This window comes from Notothenia coriiceps, unplaced genomic scaffold (assembly GCF_000735185.1).
Source record: "Notothenia coriiceps isolate Sejong01 unplaced genomic scaffold, NC01 NC01_scaffold00037244, whole genome shotgun sequence".
NCBI lineage: Eukaryota > Metazoa > Chordata > Actinopteri > Perciformes > Nototheniidae > Notothenia > Notothenia coriiceps.
In genome coordinates this window covers 19,526,187-19,544,128 of record NW_011369945.1, presented here as the reverse complement: position 1 = coordinate 19,544,128, position 17,942 = coordinate 19,526,187, and the positions used below count along the sequence as shown (strand labels likewise).

Genomic DNA, 17,942 nt, shown 5'->3' with positions numbered 1-17,942 from the left:
TCCAGAGAAAACCCACAGTTTAAAGGGAAAAATGGGAGAAACCTCAGGGAGAGCAACAGAGGAGGGATCCCTCTCCCAGGACGGACAGACGTGCAATAGATGCCGTGTGTAAATTGAAAAGATAATACATTTGCAACATAGGTAGTCCAAATGTTTGGAAATGCATGTGTGTATAATAGGAAGATGAATCCACGAGTATATCCATCCAGGACTTATGATCCAGGACCACAGCCACGGCTCAAGATCCAGGACTCGCAATCCATGACACAGGACCGCAGGATCATCCATGATCCGGACTGCCCGGCGTATAATACGACACCAAAAGAGAAGAAATTTGGGGAAGCTGGGTTAATCGGAACATGAGAGTACACAGTATATAGACAGAGAGAAGGAAGAAGTAAGAGTGGTCCCCGACAAACTAAGCCGCTATATCAGCCAAAACGGGAGGGCCTGAATGTCTAATCAGCCCCCTAACTAGTAGCCTTTATATCAAAAAGCGAAGGTCTTAAAGCGCCCTCTNGGCTCATCAATTACACGATTAATATTCACAAAATAATGATAATTATAATAATGATCATTAATAATAAAACAATTTTATCCCAGCAGCTATTGCACACATTAACACATCATAGGAGCGTCACACAGATGCCTATTTTTATTTATTTTTTAAATGTGTGCAATAGCTGCTGGGATAAAATTGTTTTATTATTAATGATCATTATTATAATTATCATTATTTTGTGAATATTAATCGTGTAATTGATGAGCCAATAAACCGAAATGTAACTTAAGGCAATTTAAGTTAGCAAGAGCTGCAGCTGCTTAAATTAAGTGTGTATAATTACATGTAGTGTTGGATGCAACACTAGACTATTTTAAAGCAAATTACTCAGTGAGAGGACGTATTGAGAAATGTAAAAAGCATTTTAGTAATTTGATCCCTTCAAATCCAACGTATATAAAGTAATACACCTCAGCGTTTTATACATATATTAGACTTCAAGACCAGTAGTTTTCTTATGAACAAATCTCTTAAGAAAATTAACGTCAGGCCTAGCATTATTTTTTTCTCCAATTGACAAGTAACCCAGGCAAACCACATAATCCTTAGCATGATGGCTAGCTCCAGATAGCCGTCTTTATGAACACCGGACAACAAATCAGGTGAATTGATAACTTTATGGCAACAAATAGCGACAACATAGACAACTGAGCTACATTTTAAAGCTGTCTGACCTTCTCCTCCCAGACAGCAGTACTGTTGAAGACTTTGCTCCATGTGGGCTGCTTTACACCCCCATTCTGCAGATGACTTTCTTCTTTCCGCTTTAAATTGGTCGTCATTATTTTCTGTTTCCTTCAGCTGTAGACGTCAAAATGTTAGAATCCAAATCCGAGGACCCTTCAGGCTAGATAAAAGTCTCTAGCGCAGACTAGGGGAAGAAAGTACTGAAATATTAGAAGGTATTAAGGCAACGTATGCTACGCTGATCTGACAGATTTCAGTCTGGAACCGAAAAAGGGCATCTGAGCATGCGCAAGGCAGTTTGACCCCGGCCTACAACAGCCAATGAGCGAGTGCGACGTTTCTGCAACGTTCGTGGCAGAAAGTGCTTAAAATCTGCAGCGACAGCTAGTGATCAAGATGTGTAATGCAACTCAGAACTGTCAAAGCAGGTTGTGGTATACTTTTGGGTTACCCCTCATGAGTGTTTTCGTAATTTATTAAACCTATGTACTCATTCAAACAACTTTTGGACTTATATTGGCTATTGGACTTACTGCATGTTCTTAGTTAGACCGTCTATTACTGTAACACAAATCTGTTAATAACTCTTTGCAATATATCATTGTAATACTGGTATCTAGCAGACATACACTTATTTTCATTTTATAAATACTTCAGCTACTTACTTATCTACCTGAATGTGTACTTATGTAAACTTTAATAAATATTAATATTGAAATATTATGTGCATGCCTTTTATCCAATTGTGTTTAATTTTTTACGTCTCTATTTATACGTTGCTGTATAATGTAAATGTTCCCTCTGTGGGATGATTCTGATTCTACATTATCTCATTAACCTGGGTGTCTCATATGGTTTAGGGTTGTATCTCAGAGGTGATTTTACATAAAAATGAAATGTCAGAAGTGTCATTAACAGTAAAGTCACTTTTTATCAGAAAACATGACATTCACAAAGGCCAAAGTTGTTTTTCAGACATTCAAGTATTTAAAATCAGTCTTTAATGTCATTTCATCTCTCCTTAAAAACATTGTGACACCATTGCCAAGTGATTTAAGTAGTTTACTATATTGCTTACTTTATTGTTAATAAAGTAAGCAATAGTAAACTTATAGGTTAATTAATTAATATGTAAGGCATTTTTACATTACATCATCCGATATATGATGAAAGAAACAAACTGTGGAAGGAGTATTTTGTATATTATTGTAAGTCACATTTGAATAAATGAATAAAATAATATGTAAAGAACATATAATTCAAACCAATTGTGGATAATCAAAGAGGCAAAGAAAACACAAAAACTACGTATACATTTCAGAAGCTGGGTGAAAAATCTTTTGAGAACTTATGTATTTTTATCAAACAAATTAATTTTCGATTGAGAAATTGTTGAATTGAATAATCAATGCAGCTTATGTACATATCTCAAATTGATTATATAAGAAGGGGTTTAAAGTCAATTGGCTACAACTCAAACTAATATATTCAGTTTTTTCAGAGAACACTGAAGTAAACATCAACCACAGGTGAACAACTACAACGTAAAGCAAAAATGATTAACAAACCAAGAGTTACCTAAATATATATTTATGGTAAATACACATTTTTAAAGGAAGACAAAATAAAGGTAAAACACATTTTAATTGTAAGAAAATACAAGATGAGGATTTCTGAAATCAATTTTCCGCTAAAAAGTAGCAGTTTTTCAACGTTTACATGTTTAATTTAAACAAAGCAACATCTGAAATAATGAAAAAAAAATTACCCTTAAGTGACACTCGCTTGCTCTTCTTTCAGTCATTCTCTCTACTGTCCAGCAGAGGGCTCCCTTCATGAAGGAGAGCTTCACTGCAGTTGGTGAAAGCCCCTGTTCATCCTCTCCAGATCATCACTCTGATTTGAGATAACCATGATTGTTATACTACCTAATAAACTTGTGTGAATGGAGACATTGGGCTAATCCTTTCCAATAATGCTTTACTACGGTCCAACCATAGCCTCGTTCCTTAAACCAGTCGGACAAATACATCATGAAAATTGACACTTGAGTATAAGATTTGATTTAAGAAGGAAATGCCCCTGGAAATAGTATTTAAAACATAGATAATTAGAATACATTATATTAGGATGGAAACAAATGTTCAGTTGCCTGTTATAAAATATCAATGTTCTCTTACTCCCAAATGTATTCTGATGATATTTGAATATATTTCTCATGAATTCATCTGTATTTATGACAGATGTAATATGCTAAAATCAGTGTAGTTATGAATACATTTGTAATCATGCACATACGAGAACCATTTGGGAATGTCAGTTTCTCTTTTGAGTCTTCAAATTTACCCACTATCCATCTTTACTAAATGAGTCATTCAGGAAGATGTGGGGGATGTGTGATGAACATCTTAAATTTGTGTCTCATTGCATGGCTGCATAATAAACACAGCTTAATGGAAAATCAATAACACTTTTATATGATAAGTGAAAAGCTTTTTCTGTTGAATTATAAAATTCCTTTGAGAAGCAGTGGAAAGAAACCATGTGCTCTAACTAACTGACTAGCAATACATCTACATATCCTACTTGTAGAAGAGCCACAGTTGATGGTCTCGTACAATCTCCAACTACCTTGTATGTCTATGCAGACAGTAAATATTTTGAATGAGGTTCAAACTCCAGCAAACCTATATTAGCAGAAGACAAGTTTATTGTGAAAACTTGATTTGATTGTATACACCCAGTTGCTAGTTTGTTAGGTGTTTTTCAAGATTTCCTTCAACAGATTACTTGTAATCTTAATTTAAGTAATTGATCAATTTGTTCTACTCTACTAGAATTCAGAGGTGAATTGTGTACTTTTACTCTACTATAGTTATTTAATCCCTTTAGTTACTTTACAGATTTGGATTAATGATGTGAAATATAATCAACACATACATAAGACTTTAGTTACACCTGGAGTACATTCACAAGCTATACCCTGCAGCATACAAAGTAATTAAAACGGCACCTTTACCAGCTTTGATAACACTTTATGTATCAATAATTATAATCAAAACCTATAATATATATTATTCTAAAATGGGCCAATCTGTATCATTAGTACTTTTACTTTTGGTATTTTAAGTATATTTTTGATGCTTTTACTTGAATAATATTTTGAACACATGACTTTTACTTAACAGAGTATCCCTACATTCTGGTACTTATACTTTTACACAAGATCTAAGTACTTCTCCCACCTCTAGAAATGTATTGGAGACAAAACAACAAGGCTCATTGCCTTACATACTGAACATACGGGTGAGCAGTCATTTATATGTTATTGTTTTACTATCTTTCGATAGTTCTTTAGTATAGTTGAGGTGTGATGAATGAACTTTTGACACAATGTAGCCTTCTATCTCTTTAAGAGGGGTCACCTGGAAGAGAGGGACAGGTGTGAGTTGCTGTAACACATGACGTCTCACCTGGACAGGAGATTCTTTTGTTGCTTACTAAAACTTGACCAGGACCCCCACGTATTGTTGGGTCAAAGTCAGGACGGGATGTCTGACTCACTTCTACTGCTCTCAGCACGGCGGAGCTCGAGCTCTCACGCCAACTCCACCGTCAGTGACGTCTGAGTCACGTGTGCGTCTCTTCCCTCGGTACGTCCGTCGTATTTTCCTCCCCTCCACTGCCTGCTTTAACACTGAGAGCCACTCGAAATAAACAAGCGTTGTAGGGACCGGCCTGGCTCCAGTGTCACGTTTATCACCAGCCTATGGACAGAGGGGGCTTACACCTCAGTTGCCATCAGTGAAGCCCAAGCCTCCCGTCAGTTTCTGCCTCCACTGAGCCCATATCATTGTAAACTTTTTTTTAAATCCTGCGCTGCATACACTGAGCTCCGACAAAGCGAGGTGAGTGTGGTTTTATAATACACATTTACACAAGTGTTTCACCTTTCCCAAAAGTTGTGCGGGCTATAATAGTGCAGCCTTACCTTTGCGGGCTGCGCTTTGGCTCATTGCTGGCCAGCTGCATGTCGCCTGCTTAAAATGGCGACAGCGGGGGGAGAGAGAGTAGTTTTTTGGGCTGGGGGCTTGCCTTTTCCTCCACTCTGAATTGGTTGCAATGTTTAAAACCTATAACGCAGACAAGCCTATTAAGTTGGGGCTCACTCCGTCTAACTTGAGCGGAAGATGAACACGCATCATTTTCGTAAATGTTTGACGCCGCTGCGCTCTGGGACTAGCGTACAGTACAGACACTCTGTGCCATTTAATAAAATACCGCTATTTCCTCATCTTTTTAAAACATGTATTGTTAATATAAGGAGCTATTAGATGTTGTAGCTTTACTTTAAATTCATACATTTAATATATCCAGTTTAAACTCCCTATTTTAAGTCTGTGCCATAAATGAAGTTAGAAATCATTTAGACAATCAGTTATGACTTTTTTCAGAGTTTATTTTGGACAATTGTGCAACTGATTAACTATGATTTACCCACGACCTTATTATAAAACCTGTATTTTTGTTGTTTTTGTCATATAAAAGTGTAATGTTCACAGATTGGTTTAACACACTTTTCATAAAGCTGCATAACTTAATGCTTTTATGTTGCCTACTAGTCTGAAGTTGTTGTCTTGGATTTCTATCATGTCAGTGTTGTCATGAGTGTGTGACTCCAGGGATTAGAGCAAAGCTTTCCCAGACAGCTCGTTTGTGTCTGATGTCCACGTGAGTCCCCAGCATAGACAGGCAGCTTAATCCACCTATATATTTATCTCTCACAGTGGTACATCTCTCAGTACACAAGAGGTCAGCTCCTATACTATTGCTGATTAAATAATCAATTTGGCTATGTAGGTTTTTTGTTGTTGTCAATAAGTACAAAAGTCAGCTATTTTTGTTGTTAATATTATTGTTATTATTATGCCCCTTCTTGCTGTGGTGATGCTTGAGCTCAATGGCTGTACATTTCAATCTGAAAAGTCTCACCCCCCCCCTCCCCTCTCTCTCTTTCTCCCATTCTATCCCTCAGTTTAGGAAAGGTTGAGCTGCTTTCTATGAAAGGATGAATCTTAAGAACATTTACGTAAACTGTATTTTGGCCTTGCACTTCTGATCATCGTGAGAATGATTTTCTGTGTTTTCAAGTTTCCTTTTTACACATCTAACAACATCTTAAAAGGAAATTGTGTGTGTGTGTGTGTGTGTGTGTGTGTGTGTGTGTGTGTGTGTTATAGATAGATAGATAGATAGATTGATTCAGCAATCACTTTTAATCAGTGAGTTTATTCCTCTCTCTGTGTTGACCCACAATTTACTTCCAGATCTCTACCGAGTTTGACAACAACAAATATTGTCAGATGCGACTAGAGCCTTTTCTCAATCTTTGTGGGGTAGCAGTGTGATCCAGTCACACGTCCGGACACAGCGAGCAGGTTTGGGTCAGCAGCAGCCTCTTGCTCTGCTTGGCTGGTTAACAGCTTGGGATGTCAGCCATTTTAGGTTGGACAGCACAGAGCATGGTGCTCCGCCATTTCTCTCTCCCTCCCCTCTCAGCAACCCAGTTTAAAGCCTGCACTGGCAGTGGCCACAGTATTGCAGCCGTTTGCAACCCACACAGCCATCCGCTCCCTGACCTGAGAGCAGCCCAAGTGGGACTCAGGAGCAGATGGAATGACACCGTAGGACACAGTCATTGAGGTTTCCTTACCGTTGCCACTATTGCATTGGCGATGAAATGGTAGTGGTAATAAGTTCAGACCCACAAAACGTGCGTCAGCAGATTCACAAGTGTGTGAAAACCCTAGAGTTTATTGACAAGAGGGGTCATATTGGAGCCATGTCTGTTTTAAGGTGGGAGTATAATCAGTAGCTGTCAAGATATTTCTGTTTTGGGAGAGAAGAAAACATGGCGAAGGATTTATCTTTTGGTACATGGTAGAGAAAGCAACGGTTTAGGAACATAGACTAGTATATGGCAAAGGGGTTTGGTGAAGACTTTATAATTAGCCTGGGGGCTCACCCTTGGGGATAGAGGTGGTCCCTCAGTCGTCTCTGAAAGAGATTCCAGCCCTGTTTATGTATCCATGCTTCTGTTGCCTACAGTGAATACAGAAGCCCTGCATGCCTCAGGCCGTTGAGGCCAAACACGGGAGCCACAGAGAGCCAGGACAGTATGTCTGGAGAGGGACTTAGAGTTAAACAGGAAGAGACGCCATCAGCTCTGGCCAATAGCATGCCCAGGCGACGGCGACCACACCTAGCTGGGAGACATCAACACCGCCTGAGGTAGGCACTGAAATAGGAGCAGGGCAGGGACTCGCCAAATACCACTCACAGGGGTGTGTGGAACAAACAAGTTGGGGACTGGATGCATAAGAGATGTGTGTGTGTGCGCGCCAAGGTTTGAGTAACCATGTCTGTGTGTGTTTACTCACACGCATGTGCTTTACAGAAAGGAGCTGGTGGGAGAGAGAGAGGGGGTAGGAGGTGGTTGCCATGGGGACAGTAACACACCAGTGGCGCTGCCGACCTGTCTCCCTGGGCCAAACTTGCTAAGAGAGGGAGGAGAAGAAGAAACGGAGGGAGGGAGTTAAGGGGTGCAGAGACTGTTGGAGAGGGAGGGGGGAGTGAGGGTGAAGAGACAGGGGAAGAGGGAGAAAAAAAGACAAGTGTGGAAGCAAGAGCAAACAAGGAAAAGACTGCCTGTGTTGTACACCATAGAACATTTGTTACACGTGTAAACATATCAACATTACACCTGTATTCTCAGCTAGGTGAGGAGTTAGCTTACTGCTACGCCAAGCAGCCGAGCTGTAGGATTTCTAGAGTGTGTTATAATTTGCCTGTACTCGAAGGACACAGCCCGGGCCTAGACGAGAGTCAGTAAGTCAAGAACATCGCCTCTGTGTGTCACCGGGAGATCTCTGACTCTCACATGCAGAAAAAATGGCAGCCTCACTACCTCGGTAAACAAGCCTCACACACAGGCATGCAGGCAGCCACCCCCGCACGCCACATACACACACAGACGCGAGCACACTTGCTCAACTCGCCCACCCCCACCTCCCCTTCTCTCCACTCTCAATCTCACAGGAAACCCACACATGCAAATGCTGACACGCATAACAGACACAAACCCACCCTCACCACATGGTCAGTCAATCTATATGTAGCTTTCAAATTAAAGTTTCTGGCCGATGTGCTCATACCCGTGAGTCAACAGTGCTCTGTCTGAGCCCGGCATTGCGGAGACATGAGCTGCCCATGTCGACTCGCCAATAATAGCTCATTGTGCATTGTTTCTGTCCTCACCTGTGTGAGGCCTCTGGGTCTGCGCTGGTAACTCGCCTTGCAGACACTCAAGCTTTATCTGCAAATGTGTTCAGTGTTTTCATTTGTCTCACATGCCATCAGTGTGAGATGCAAGATCTGTCGCCATCGTAGCGCTGTCTTTCGGTGTAACCGCCTGTTGGTTTTTACATGATTTATTTTGATAATTTGTGATACCTTATGTGTTTGTCTTTAGTTTGAGTAATTGGTGAGCATGATACACTGAGACGCATGAGTGTGCACATACAGACACTCAAGCTGAACTTCAGGCTGTGTCCACTGGCTGAAGAGCTCGGGTTGGAACATTCCAGTCTTTGCAGTGCAGCGAGGAGGGAGGGAAGGACTGTGATTGTAGTTTGGAGCAAGAAGGGGGCGTTGAAGATCGGGGGTTAGCAGGGCGGGGTGGTGTTGGCTGGTTGGAGGGGGGTATCAGGGAGGAGAAATTCCTCACTGAAACACCTCAGTGCTTCCTCCTCGACAGTTAACACCCCTCCTTCCCTTGCCTCCTCACCCCCAAACCGGCTGCCCATCCCCCACCTTCCTCTCCTCTCGCTTGCCCCCCCCACACCCAACCGAACCACGTGATGGATGGCTGAGACTGCCCCCCCATAAGCCTTTGTGTTGCTCATGTTACCAGCCTGCCTTGGCAGAGCGGTGCCCCCTGATGCAGAACTGAATGGCAGGGCAGTAGGAGGGGTGCACAACAGCCCGAGCTGAGGGCAGTTACTCTCTCTGAGGCATGCTCGGGGGGACAAGGGGGCATCACGTTCCCCCCACAGTAGCAAACTTATTTTGCCTCTTTACCCCTCACTCTCAGATGCATAACGTCAAACTAAGATAAAGATAACAAATCGCATGTTCAATTAAGATGCTTGATACAGTGTCTTGGTATTGATTAATTATTTGTGGTATTGAGTTCAAAACATTTTGAAAAGTAGACACACAGGAAGTTAGAAAAAGTAATCGACTTTAACTGAGGTTGTTGGCTTCAGACTGCAGGAAAGTATACCTTTGCTCGGTAAGTGTGTGAAAGGGCATCCGTCACACCCCAGGCCTGTGACGGTTAACTGTGCTCTGAGCTAATGTACCATGACCTTTATGTAAAGCAAAGAGTGTGTGTGTGTGTTTGTTGGTCAAAAAGAAAGAATGCCTTTGCCACTGAATTAGTTACATTTGATTGGTGGTTTGGTTAATTGTATGATGGCAACTTGTAGTGTGCTGCTCACCTGAAAGGGACATAGTGGTGCTGCAGCATTATTGTGCATCAAGAGGTTACGCTAAGTACTAAGTCCCTCTCAAGTTTAACATTTTTTTATAAGACTGCTCTATTTTGAAAGAGCACGATTATTTTAGATTTGGGCGGCCTACCAGAAAAGCTGCATTTGGATTTGTTGGTGAAGGGAGGGGCTGGACTTTGAAAGGTTTTAGGGTTTTCCTGTTAAACGTCTTTTAGCTGCTGAACTTTTGTGAGCTTTTGCTGCTCTTTGCGTGAGGTGTCATGTCGGTGAAGAGTGATTGGGAGAGTAATTGCCCTAGAGCTGTCCTCCAATTCTGCATCACTACCTCTCTGTCAGAGGGAGGGGAACACTCCTCCACAGGAAGCGTCGCCATTTTGTAAGGGGGACAAAGGATCTAGGGGTGATATGAACATTTTGAAGATTCACATTCACACTTACGCAGGCCTACGGTTTCAATCTGCACTGTCTGTGCTAGTGTTGGACGAGAACGTCATTTTCCTGAGGAACATCTGTTGATCCACTCACTAACACAATTATCAAGTAGACTCTATCTTAAGCAACTCATTCACAAAGAATTTCTGTGGAAATCTTTATAAAAAGTATTCACTGAAGCTACAGCGGCTTTGGATAAAAAAAAAAATACAGAATGTGCTCTCTCTGTGGGGGTGTGTCTGAACGAGGGGAAGTGAGGCAGAGTTGTGTGGGGGAGGGGAAAGGAGGGTAGGACAGGAGCTCTCCTAAAAAGCCTTTAGTGAAGGAGCAGACTGAGGTGGGTTGAATGCCCTCATAAAAGAGATAGCCTTGAGTTTCATGGGAGTTGAAGACAAGACTAGATTTCTTTTATTTAAAGATCTTCAAGCAACACTCTAGTTTTTAAAAGGCTTCGGGCTGAATCTTAACACCAACGCTTATTATTACCTGTTTTGTTGATATTTTACCTGGAAAAATCCAGCCATGGAGGATTTTCTTCCAGCTGAGAAATCTGGGTTGTACTGAGTGGCGTAAGATATCCCATCTAATTTCTTCTCTTTGCAATCTGTTCTCCCTCTCACGACTCTTCCGTCATTTGTACTTGAAACATTTTATGCCACAATCCAAAACTTAGAGGTACTTTATTGATCCCAAATTGTGACATTTCTAAAATGTCACAATTTGGGATCAATAAATTACCTCTTATCTTAAAACTTGACTTGTTCTAAAACGTGTTACTCTCTTTCATTTCCAGGTTCCCTCTTTGAAGTTGCGGTGAGAACTACAAGTGGACCTATGGAAATGTCCCGCTGTCCTCCTTCCCCCATGCCTGGTCTATAGTCAGCCCATAATCTCACTCACACCCTGTTCCCACCCATTTGAAGAACCCACCCTGTGGTCGCACCATGGCCAGCAAGAGGAAGACCACTATCCCCTGTATGATCCCCAGCAAGATCATACGCCCAACAGATGAGGTTGACCGGGACTCTCCGGATTTTTACTGTCAATCCAGGTTTTCTGCAGGTGGCAGACATAGCTCTCCCGACCCAGGAGAGTCTTTCAGACCAGAGGCGGAGGACGCCATCAAAGACAGTGCTGGCACTTACACCTGTAAGCCTTGTAACTTTGAAACCCATGACCTTAACTTGTTCTTGGATCATGTGTACTCTGGGCACCCAGACTTTCGTGCGGACCCCAGCTTTTTTTGTGTAAGCTGCAGGGTCTCAGCGCCCAAGTTTGAGGGGCTGGCCCTGCATAATGCCAGGATTCACCCTAGCACATTGAACACAACTCTGCAGCTGAGGAAGAAGGACAGGAGGGTTGTGGTGGAGCAGAATCTGCTAACTGGGGCAGAAACAGGGAAAGAAAGCGAGATCTCCATCACCAAAACCCCGATGATTAGGATGCTGAAGGGCAAATCAGAGTCCAAACGGATAGTGGTGTCTCACCCTATTTCTGATGAGCCTTCCTCAGACTCCTCTTCTAGAGAGACTGAGAGAAAAGATCCTCCCGCAGTCACAGTCACCCATGTTCCCACCATCGTCCACAATGGGACCACAAAAGTCACTCTGCCTTCAGCAATCCAGATAGTCAACGGCTCTGGAGCACTACCAATGCTCAAGACTCCCATCACACAGGTAGGTGGTCATTTGGCTGTTTTGGAAAAGTTGGTTTATAATTGACTTATATTGGATATGAAAAACATTTAATACATTTTAAATATTTTCCCTACAGGTAGTCTCAATGGTTCAAAACAGAAACTTTCATCAATCTGCACCAATCACAGTCTCCTCAAATATTTCCTCGGCTTCGTATTCAACCTCCAAAAATCTCCCCAAGGTAACTTTTTTTAATGAATTTTTTGTGTCCCAGTGTAATGAGATTAATAAGAGATTGAATAATGCGATAATCTTTCTCCTCCCAGGTGATGATTCCTTTGAGCAGCATCCCTACCTACAGTGCCTCCATGGACTCCTCTTCCTTCTTGAAGACCTCCTTCAGTAAGTTTCCTTACCCCACAAAGGCGGAGCTCTGCTACCTGACTGTGGTCACAAAGTTCCCAGAAGAGCAGATCAAGATCTGGTTCACGGCCCAGAGACTCAAACAAGGCATCAGCTGGTCTCCTGAGGAGATAGAGGAGGCCAGGAGGAAGATGTTCAACACCATCATACAGACGGCACCTGCCAGCTCGCAGAACCACATCCATAGTCACCAAACCTCGACCCATCACACATTCACAGTCCTGCCTGCCTCGCTGGGGGCGACAGGGATCCCTCACTTCCTGCAGGGCTCTCTTCTCAGCCAAGGAGGGGTTATCATGGCAAATGGTATCCAGGTCAGCAGCACTCCGTTGGCCCTGGCTGTCACACCGAAGCCCCAGGCAGCAGCCCGCCCCATGCAGGCCCGTCCCGCTGCCGCCCTGGTGGCAGACAAAGGCGTCAGCATGGTGGTGGGGACAGGGGGCAGCAGTAGCACTGGGAGCAACATAATTAGCAGCAGTAATAGTAGTAGGAGTGGTAGAGGGGGCACAAGCAGTATTATTACTAGCAGTCAGGCTAGTGTCATCAACCTTAGTTTAGGGGGCAGTAATGCTAGGGTTAGCAGTGTCAATGGTAAACAAAGCAGTGCAAACTACAATAACAAGAGCAATAATAATGTCAGCAGCTATGTAAATGCTAAGAACACTGATTTCAGTAAAGCAAACAAGACCAACGTTGTGAAGAGTGACAACAAAGGGTCCACAGAAAGCAGCAGAGAGGGACAGAAGATCAAAGATGCCAACGATAGCAGCATCAAAAATGACACACATGATGTCGAAACCTCCACCAGCAACTCTCCAGCCATCAAAATGGAAGAGGCGTCTTCCCCCATCTCAAAGTCTCCCTCCCCCTCACCTGCATCTCGGATGTCTGTGAACGCGTTCCTGGACCCCAGCTTCTATAAGGGCAAAAAGTCTCAGGAGCAGCTCAACCACCTGAAGGACAGTTTTCTGGTCTGCCAGTTTCCCGACCAGGAGGAGGTTGACCGGCTCATCGCTCTGACTGGGCTCACAGTACGTGAAGTCCGCAAGTGGTTCAGTGACCGGCGCTACCACTTCCGCAACCTCAAAGGGTCCCGCTCCAGCACAGGGGCACAGAGTAAGGCGGGGGCAGCAGGGAGCGCTTCAGGTACGGCAGGGGGCGGAGCTGCTGGCGGCGCCCAACCTGTGGATCTGTCTGAGAGCAGCAGCAACTCCGGCTCAAAAACTCCCCAGCACAGCTCGGCCCCCCTGAGCCCGACTGCATCACAGACTCCAACCTCTCCCACCACACCTTCCCGTCGACTCCCCAGAGCTCCTTCTCCAGATTTCACAGCTATCCGCTACAAGGAGAGAGAACCTCATCAGGTGAGGCTATTGGTTCGTAAGAAACTCTAGGGATTCAATGCTTAGAGGCTGACAATGTTTTATTGTGATCAATCAGTACTAATGCTGAAACTGACTTTTTATTATTAAGTTAAAACATTTTGAAATAATTCAACTTATTTCAAAATGTTTGTCTGTTTGCGGGTCTTTTTCAGGAGTGTTATTGCATACAGTTTTAAAACGTTGAAATGCCTTTAGATAAGTGCCTAAAGAAAAATCTTAAATTGTGCCGATTATCCTTCTTGCTAAGTCTACTTTTTGACCTTTTCTGACCTTTTCCATTCCTGTCTTATGTTTAGTTGAAAGCTCTAGAGGCCAGTTTTTGCCAGGAGTCAGACCCGACAGGAGAGGAAGTGGACAGATTGCGATCTGAGACAAAGATGACCAGGAGGGAGATCCATGGCTGGTTCGCTGACAGGAGGAAGAGGCTGGCAGCCGAGAAAAAGAAAGAGGAGGCTGAGCGGGTGCTGAGAGAGGAGGAGGGGGAGATGGAAGTTGATGGGGAGGAGAGACATAAAGAGGAAGGCTCAGGAGAACTGAAAGTGAACCCTATTAAAATCAACCTGAAGATGCTAAAGGTGACGGAGGCCAACAGCAAAGCAGAGGGTGAAGGGTTGGATAGCCCGCTGCACTCCAGTAACACACCTGCATCCTCCCCAGGCCTCACTCCAGCCACCACCCCCAAACCATCCCAACCCTCCACCCCAACACACAAACCATCCAACTCCCCCAAACCCACAGCCCTACGAGGTAAGAAGAACGCGGAACAGCTGCAACAGCTCAAACAAGTGTACGCTCGTACCCAGTGGCCCAGCGCCACGCAGTACGATGACCTGATCTGCAGCTCCGGACTGCCCCGACCAGAGGTGGTGCGCTGGTTTGGGGACTGCCGTTATGTGCAGAAGAACGGCCAGCTGAAGTGGCTGGAGGCTTACCAGACCATGGCTCTGGAAGAGGACCTCCAGAAGGAGAACATAGAGATCCTGCAGGCCCACCGCGACACCTACAGCAGCCTGGAGGAGTCACAGGTAAGGAGACAACAAATAGTGTTAAAGGTGGGGTATGCAATTTATTTCAGAAACACTTTTAGTTGTATTCCATGGAATGCTCTTAACGTCCCAATAGCAATGAATATATTAAATGCTTTGACAATAAATATATGAAAAAAATTCATCTGTGGAAGCCGGAGCGCTGTAAAAAGCACGACCAGTCATTTTAACCGGCCCGGCTAAAATAACTGGATGGCCTACCTGCCTGTCAGCCTTCCATCTGTGCACAAGCTTATCTTGTGCCCTCATTGGTCATGTGCACGTTCGTGTGTGTTGGAGGAGGATTTTCACAATTATTTATTTTCTGAAATAAGCAAATCATTTTGACTTAATGTGAGTTATAAACAAATAAGAGAACTTTTGATTATAAGCAACGTTTTTTTAAAGCATTTTTTATGAATGCCTCATTATGCTTTTGGACACAGGTTTTTAGCATTTACTGTCAACCTGTAATTGTCACTTGTGATAACGGTGGCTGCTCTTAAGCTACGTTAAGTATGACAAGCTTTAATTAGGTTTTAAAAAATGTATCCTCCCTGTCCTTTAACATAGATTATTCTTTGTGCACAGTTGCAGGAACTAGCTCAGGCTAGTGGTTTAACAGCAGACTTGGTACGACACTGGTTCTCTACCACAGCGTCTTTGCCTCTGTTGGAACAGACGGCTGCTGCTCAGGAGACAGGATCCAAAGCAGTCGCAGCAGACGCTGAGCCACGAACAACAGGATCCTCCCCCCCGGAGCCGCAGCCAGGAGGAGGGACGGAGGAGAAAATGGAGCAGTCGGTGTGTGGTGTCGCAACAGAAGCAGAGGAGGCCAACACTGACGAGACTGTGAATCCCACTAAAGGTAGTCTTCGTTTCACGAGCAATCTTTAGTGTGATGCATACAATCATACAATCCTTGCAAGTCAACAAGCAGAGTATAACAAATGTTTTCTTTCTTGATGAATCTATTAAATGTAAAAAGTAGTTTTTTTACAAATGGCATTCACAAGCGCAAGCCAACCTTTCAAAACCTTTACATATTTAATTTGCTATCAAATGTGACAAAGGAAGCAATTCAAACTGAACTGGAGTATTTAACAAATTTGCTTAACTGAAACGATTATTGGACAAGCTGCAGATTATTTATTTTTCGATGGACCATCTGTGATAAATCGACCGATTACTGAAATATTTATTTAGACACCACGGAGACTTGATATCCACTCGACAAGCGTTCTCTATTCATTACCGCTCTGACTATCTTTTCTACATTTCCAACCTTTTCTCCCAAAAACATACTATGGGTTACTATTTAGGCTTTGTTACGAGTTAATACAAAATGAGGTTGTCCAGTTGTGATGGGAGAAAGTGATAGAGCTAGGGAGACACTGGTTGTATGATATATGAATGAAGGTGAAACAGGAAAACACACAATGTTCATAATGATGTGTCCCGAGGCGTGCTGTGTGACAGGCATGTGGTGCCTGCCACCAGTACACTGTGTATAAATAAAGAACATTTATTCTTGTCCTCTGGAGCATGTTGTCAGGGCGATGGATTTCTAATTTTTTTGTTTTTTGTTACTACAGGAACAGATTGAAGAGGCTCTTTTTTTCTGAGGATGGAGTTCACAACGCAGGTGGTCTTTGTGTCGGTAGTCTGAGGAAAAGACGGCAGATGTGCTTGTAACGGGATCACTGGAGGGAAATGGACCCTGAAGCCATCCCCGCCCATCCCTCTCTCACACCCCTAGAGGTAGGCATGACATCCCCCACCACATGAGATGCACACTAAAGCCACTACCCCCCCCCCCACCTCTTATCCACCCACTCCCTGCCCTCCTCCTGCTGAATCCACTCCTCCGCTACACAGACCTTCTCCAGAACCCTCCCGTCCGCCATTTTCCCCTCAGAAGGAAGTCCCAGTAGAGACTGGAGTGCAGGAGAGGAAGGAGGGGCCCGAATATTTTCTACCGTTTTTGTTCCGCCTGCCTGCTGTGACGGGAGAAAGGAAGGGGTGGTTTTGGAGGGAGCAAAGGGAGAAAGTGGCGGGACCTCAGCAGATGTTGATAAGGAGCATGGGGTGGGTTAGGTTTTTGGACAGTCATCGACCAAATCAACACTCAGTTCAAAGTTTGTTTTGCGGTACGGAATACTGCACAGCTCTTAGCCACAGGGTGCTTGCCTTTTAAAGGCCTTAAAGTAAATCAAATGACCTTTTCCATTGTGCCATCTTCATACTCCTTTTCCAACAACCTGCACTCATACACTTTGTCTTCATGCTTGCAGCTTACTTTAAATGTGCTAGCAAGGCTGTTCATGGTGTAAATGTGGAACTCAGCATTGATGTTCATTTAAACTGTCTTTTTTAGACATTTTTGTTTTTACTTTTCATATCTAGGACATTTAAATTGTCCAGTTTGGTGAAAATAAAATGTTTTGAATTCCGTTATCCTAAGAAGGCAAGCACTCTGTTTAAACAAAATACGACACGTAGACTATACGGAATCTGGTTTGTGCTGTAGCATCGAGTGCATCTTTACGTCACTCACGTGTACGTACATTTGTTTTTATGGGGTTCGCCTGTAAAATAACTGAACTTTCTCCAGAGTTCCACACTTAGGCTTGATGTATACTTTTTACAGATGTCATTTGCAGAATAAACAGAATGTAATAAATATGTGGCTTCAAGACTCTTCCTAATGGTGTACAATAATGGGAGGGGGGGGTAGTTATGCCTGATCTTGACTATAAACAACGCTTTAGTCATGAGGGAGCCAACAAAAAGCCTCTTGTTTAAGTTTGCTACTAACAATAATGTACAGATCTGTATATATGAAACATGGCCTGAGGGTTTAATACATTGAGGATGAATTGTAACAAGTCTGGCTCCTTGACCTCCCCATCTCCTTCACCCATCATTGGCTGTTAATTATAGCACAAATTGCCCAACTAGAACAACAAATAGTTACACCTTCCAAAATCTCAAGGTGACAACTTTAAAACGGCTTGATTTGTCCAAACAGCAGTGTAAACCCACAAGAAAATATCAAGGACCATTCACAACAAAACGTAATTATCGAACGTCAAAATGATCGTTTCTTCTAATCTCAGGCAGCGGTTTACACACTTCCAGAACTCTTCCCGTGGTGCAGTATCTGAGGTTGATGAAACTAATTCTCAGTGATGCAATTAGTGAACATTTAACTGTAG

General features: G+C 43.2%; 1 protein-coding gene across 2 annotated transcripts; it reads left to right on the top strand.

Moving 5' to 3' along the window:
- The first annotated feature begins 4,795 nt into the window (after positions 1–4,795).
- On the top strand, positions 4,796–17,407 carry zhx3b (zinc fingers and homeoboxes 3b). Of its 2 annotated transcripts, XM_010793840.1 has the most exons (8): positions 4,796–5,157; positions 7,358–7,540; positions 11,048–11,930; positions 12,028–12,132; positions 12,218–13,678; positions 13,996–14,724; positions 15,316–15,592; positions 16,320–17,407. In XM_010793840.1, the coding sequence occupies exons 3-8, from the start codon at positions 11,199–11,201 to the stop codon at positions 16,328–16,330; spliced, it is 3,315 nt and encodes a 1,104-aa protein (XP_010792142.1). In that variant the 5' UTR covers positions 4,796–5,157; positions 7,358–7,540; positions 11,048–11,198; the 3' UTR covers positions 16,331–17,407. The 2 variants fall into 2 exon arrangements, with proteins under 2 accessions (XP_010792142.1, XP_010792141.1); XM_010793839.1 differs by lacking the exon at positions 7,358–7,540.
- Positions 17,408–17,942: the final 535 nt, after the last annotated feature.